The sequence below is a fragment of the Saccostrea echinata genome, unplaced genomic scaffold (genome assembly GCF_033153115.1).
Source record: "Saccostrea echinata isolate AGI-Se365-2 ecotype Australia unplaced genomic scaffold, CSIRO_AGI_Sech_v1 ptg000054l, whole genome shotgun sequence".
NCBI classification, from domain to species: Eukaryota; Metazoa; Mollusca; class Bivalvia; order Ostreida; family Ostreidae; genus Saccostrea; species Saccostrea echinata.
In genome coordinates this window covers 38,539,098-38,544,789 of record NW_026889803.1, presented here as the reverse complement: position 1 = coordinate 38,544,789, position 5,692 = coordinate 38,539,098, and the positions used below count along the sequence as shown (strand labels likewise).

At 31.9% G+C, this 5,692-nt stretch overlaps 1 protein-coding gene across 1 annotated transcript; it reads right to left on the bottom strand.

Moving 5' to 3' along the window:
• Window positions 1-972: 972 nt before the first annotated feature.
• LOC133204860 (uncharacterized) lies at window positions 973-1,817 on the bottom strand. Its single transcript, XM_061340602.1, has 4 exons — window positions 1,763-1,817; window positions 1,498-1,638; window positions 1,317-1,409; window positions 973-1,211 (listed from the first exon to the last, which is right to left on the bottom strand). The coding sequence occupies exons 1-4, from the start codon at window positions 1,815-1,817 to the stop codon at window positions 973-975; spliced, it is 528 nt and encodes a 175-aa protein (XP_061196586.1).
• Window positions 1,818-5,692: the final 3,875 nt, after the last annotated feature.

Genomic DNA, 5,692 nt, shown 5'->3' with positions numbered 1-5,692 from the left:
CTTTTATTTCTTTAAGTTGGAGTGAAGTTTAGTTCAAACATAGAGTTACTTTCTAGGTTTACACAATATGTTATTCCTAAAACAGTAAAGGATGGCGGATATATTGATACCAAAAATATTAATGATGTCAAAAGAAGATGACGTCTGCTTTATTTGAATTTGAATATTTGAAATAGAACTCCAGTTCTTTGGAAACACTGGAGTAGAACAATCTATTTGTTACATTGTGACAGAAATGGGAAGAATTCAAAATTTAATCTCATGTGTATGCATTTATGGTCATCTATATATCTTAATATATTTAATTGCAAGAGCCTTTCAATGTTTATTGAAATTTATGAATATCCATTGAAAAAGTACAAAAATCTAACATTTTTTTGCTTTGTTAGAAACTAGGCCAGTCTTAGAATAAACCCTACGTAAAGGTTTTGTAGCTATCACAGTTCTTAATCACAGTTCATGACTGTCATAATGTCTTTGCATAGTGGAAAAATACCTATGTTAATGCTTTATGATATAGATTCAAAACTAATCAATCCTTCTAGTTCTAGGAACAGCTTGTCATAAGGAAAATCAACCAGCAAATTACTGGGAATAGGGAAATGATTGAGACTTGGGATTTACTGTAATTTTACCAATATAAATATAGCACATTGAATATAAGTTGAGCTGGACATACATATGAGATATGAACCTTTGTATGAGGCAACTTATCTATTTTTAGAAACATGATGCTACACTTATCTCACAATTTTGGTTTTGCACCAATTTTGATCAGAAGTGCCAATAGCATTTCTACTTACAAAGTAACCCTTCATAGGAAAATACAGAAGTAAGGTCTAGTTTTGTGGAAAAAAAACTTCCCAAATAACGATATGATTTTTTAAAATTTTAAATACATTTAATTTAAGGAATGTATTTAGGTCTAACAAGTATACAATTTTCACATAATGACTTCAGTTTATGACACCATTAATTTCTGATCTCAATTTTGCGCTCAAACACCAAAACGTCATCATCGTCTATTAGAAAAGCTGTCGGCATTTTAAAGCAGCCTATTTGAAACTTCTTCTCCACAATAGCAGACGCAACAAGATTAACACAACCCTGTAGTCCGGTGGTGTCCATCTTGATGTCTGCGAGTTCGATGCATACATTGACCAGATGCTTCAAGAGTGGAATGTTAACACAGAGTGGCCTTGGGTTCTTTCCTATGGTAATTAAGATGTGATTTTTGATTAAAAAATCACCAGGCCTTCATTTTAAAATACACTGTAGTTTTCAAAAAAAAATATTTCACAGATAAGGATTTTTACCTTGGACTTTTCTGTCAAAGATCTCACTTCCATCAAGCGTAAACTTGACGTAAAATGCGTTTTCAGCGTTCTTGAACTCCAGTCTTATACAAACTGTAAGTTATGATCACTGATTAATACTGTTAACTCTTATATGATTTCTGGAAAGAAAGAATCTTGAAACAATTTATATCAACAATACCTTCTTTGGATATCTGAACCACTGGCAAACTCAGGGTTTTACAACAGCTGCATTCGTTCAGCTCACAGTGGCAACCGTCATCTCCAGAAAAGTACTCCATGACACTACCTTCAAGAGACTCATCCAAGAAGAATTCTTCACCTTGTAAACAAACCAATTACAATCATTTATGAATATTCTTCAAACTGTGTTGATAAAAATAGTATACTAGTATAATACATATATTGCATTAGGCTAGAATAAAATCAAGCTCTTCGTGACTTACCATATGTTTTCTCATTACAGAACGCAACAACAAAGCAAAGAAAGATCAACTTCATCCTAAAACGTCTCTCTGTCCAACCAAACTCAATATTTTTTCCTATGGATAAATGGTGTTTGTGAGTAAGGAAATTTTTATTTATGCAAACGATACTTGAATTGGAAATAAGGAAACCTTCAATATTCTAGAGAATTCCAAATTATTTTACAAAATGCTAAGGAGGATTTTAGCATTGCCTCAATTTATTCCCTCTTAAAACAAGATAATAACAAATATAAAGGAAATTTAGAAAAAAAAAGTTCAAATGATAATTTTAATATCTGCATCTGTTGCATGGAAATATCGTTCGACCATACATTGATGAATGGTCAAATTGCAACGTTATTTATAATAGCTGCAGGACAAATCAGAGTTTTAGTTTTAGTGAAAGCCGTCCTTGCTATTATTTTCCTTCAACTATATCGTAGCTTAGAAAAAAAAAATATTATCAGGACTTGAACTCCCTTGCAGGATGGGCCTTGCATATTGAATAAAACCTGGTCATTATAAATATAAGACACACCAATGCCGATTCTCTAGAAAGCAAACCAATTTACATCAGGTTTTCGAGTGATGCTAAAAGAGAGAACTTCAGCCGGACTTATCATAATACAGAATATTATTCTTTAAGAATTGTTTCCTGTATAAATCCATACCAAAAAAAGGTAAAAAAAAAAAAAAAATCATGTTTTAGAGTGGTTCAAACAATCGATTTTTAAATGTCATATCCATCACATACATTGAAACCGATATAATTAAAGGTAAAAGGTATAACAAAACAATTATTGACTGTGTTCTTGGACAAAGGCGCTTTTTCGAACCCTCGAACCAAACTGTTGGCCTTCGGCCTAAGGCAAATTAGGTTCAGGAGTCCGACAAACGCTTGCTGTCCTTGATCGAACCTAGTCAATAAATGCATACAAGGGTTGTTCGGAAAGTTCTTGGACTAGCGCCATAAAATTAAAACCGCTTAAGATACATCAATGAATTTTTAAGGTATAATTAGCATCATCTTTTTTATTTATATAATAAACTTTACATCATTAGCTTTATTTTTTAATAAATTGTTGATGTTTTTGAAAGCAATGGTATGTCCAGGCGGCGCATCCTCGAAGATTACGTTTTTTCTACCTAAGTGTAACTTAGAAAAAACTCCTTTTTTGATATGAGCATTTGTCATTGAAAAATCCCGTTAATTCACTCATGTGATATGACACAATTGTACCGTAAAATTTGCAATTTTCCCCATTCTGTAAGTTCTATGAAATTTTATCGTAAAATTTATGGGGTTGTAATGACGTCAGAAAGGGGGGTGGGTTTCTTTTTCCAACATTCTATAAAGTTTTAACCTCTGGAAAAACTGGCATAGACCTAGGAAATATTTAAATGGGCTACTGAAAAATAAAATGCATTAAGACTACCTGTTTTTAAAAATGCCGAAAAAAATTCGAGAGACGAGAGATGTAAAAGTTAACGTCGATTTGTAGTAAGGATGTTCAAAGTTGGTCACGTTGAAAAGTGACGTTGATCATGTGTGAGCAAATATGCTGTTATAATCAATTTAGGATCTTTCAGATCTATTTACAATATTATATGCATTGAAATCAGCTCTTTATGACATTGTAATATCATATAAACAAGACAGGTTTAAATCTTTACTTAACTCCAAGGAAACTCATCAAGATAAGTGCCTGAGGTAGAGAATGCAAACATTGAAAATTCATGATGTCATGAAACTAAATGGCGACAGCGCCGGGTGATCATATAGTGTCTTTTTTATTTTATGATAATTTGATTCATATTCAAGGTATCAAGATAAAATTTTCAACATTTCTTTAACTTTCGTTGTTTTATGTTCATTAAAAATTTTGTAAGCATAGACTACATAGTATTAATTTTATTGCATCAGTCCACGAACTTTTCGGACAACCCTCGTACTGTTGCACGAAATTGAAAAAAAAGTTTACAGTACGTCATAGTCAACTCTCTTTTGTTTTTATATTAAATTATATTTGTGAGGCTTCTAATCAATAAAACTTACAGATACCATCCTCACAACGTCTAGTCAACACCTTGCTGTCAAATAGCAAAGTGTTTACCCAGGCCCCCTGACGTTGTGAGGATGTACAGATACATGCATATTTATATCTTTTAAGCCATTGATTAAAACAAAGTGTTGCATCACTTCTTCAAAACTGCGTAAGTTTTTCTAGCTTCAACATACAGAATATAATCTTTTTATATGAATATGCGTTCCATCACCTTCATTCTAAATCATTTTCATTTATTTGTGAATGAGATTCTATTAAGAATCTAATAGTATGCTTTTTTTTTCTTTACTAGAAATATGGTTTATCATAAATGCTGGCAAGGCAAGTGAAACAAGGGCACCGCAAGACGGAGCGCCGGGCCTCGCAAAAGAGCACATCGAATCCGTGTGTAACGTTTGTTACGCACCCCCCACCCCTATCCCCCAACAAACACACACAAGCGCGTTGTTACATCCTCTCAAACTTCGTTGCAAGGGGATAATAATTTTCAACGCTCAATTATCCCGATTTTCAAATTGAAATGACCACTTGGAACCTTCTATAATTCCTTCTCCAAAAAGTATACATGCATCCTTGAAAATCAAAAAGGAAATTCCTTTAAACAATCATGTATATCACTATATGTATCAATAAATTAAAATTTGTGATAAAGTTATTAGGAAGATGTTGAGGATGAAGTGTTTATGTGCTTGAAATAAAAGGACATCCTATCGTGGAATATCGTGAGAATTATGGCTATTTATTAATACATATATTAGAAATTCTCACATTGCATAATTCAATAACTTTCAAACAGTGGTCTGCCTGAAAATAGTGTAATTTTAAGAATGATAATATTTTTATCAAATGCAGGCCCGAAGCAACGGTTTCAAAAATGGGGGGGGGCAACTTCCTTAAAAAAAATTACGATCGATTAATGATTATACAATAAAAAAATCAGGTGCCTTTACTAATTTTTTTAAAAAAAGAAAGTTCCATGATATTTTTACTTGTCAGAACGAAGATTTAAATTTGTTTATAATGTTATGTGATGACAAACAATCTGATGTAAAACTTAAGACCCTCATCAAAGTAAAGAAAGAGCAAAGTCACATTTTAATAAATGTATGTCCTTTTAACACAAGAATATTATTATGAAAATTCGAAAGGAAATGTGCAAATAATCTACTTCCCATGGATGACAAAGTCATACAATCATCCATTGAAGAATTTGGATGTTATATACTCAAAGTGTGTCACGAATGACATTAACTGAGGACAAAAAAATTGCAACTACTTTAAAATGGAAACAATAAACTTATAATCTGAAAGATAACATATATATTCCATACAAATGACAGTTGTTTATAGTAAGAACTCCTATCGAAAAAATACGTGACATTAATAGCATAAACCATGTGACTGAATAAAAACGGAAATGATTGAGAGTTTGGGTTAATATATGTAGCATCCTTACCAAAGTAAATAGCACACTGCATGGATATTGGGTATGTCCTGAGTTGAGCTGAGCTGCATATATACAAATAAAGTTCTGACATATGTACAATACACTTATATATTTCTAGAAACATGATTAATACATGTTGTTCTCATATTTAATTTTTTCACGTTAAATAGTGATTCATAATAAGAACAATTCAAAGGTGTTCCAGGGTGTCGAAGTAAAAGAATTAATTGATGTTTGATGCAGGCTGAGAAAAGTTCATGTCATGTATTATTATGTACACGAACATGAATAATGTTAATGTTAATTTTCCGTTAATAACTTGAAAAAAAAAATGATTTAAGTATTAAAACATCATCAGATCTTAAGTTTCAGCAAACTTAATGTTTTATAATAATG

Coding starts and splice junctions, on each gene's coding strand:
- LOC133204860 (XM_061340602.1), bottom strand. CDS start 1,817: ATGAAGTTGATCTTTCTTTGCTTTGTTGTTGCGTTCTGTAATGAGAAA. Junction 1,639..1,762: donor CTGTAATGAGAAAACATATG/GTAAGTCACGAA, acceptor TTTGTTTACAAG/GTGAAGAATTCTTCTTGGAT. Junction 1,410..1,497: donor GGTTCAGATATCCAAAGAAG/GTATTGTTGATA, acceptor CATAACTTACAG/TTTGTATAAGACTGGAGTTC.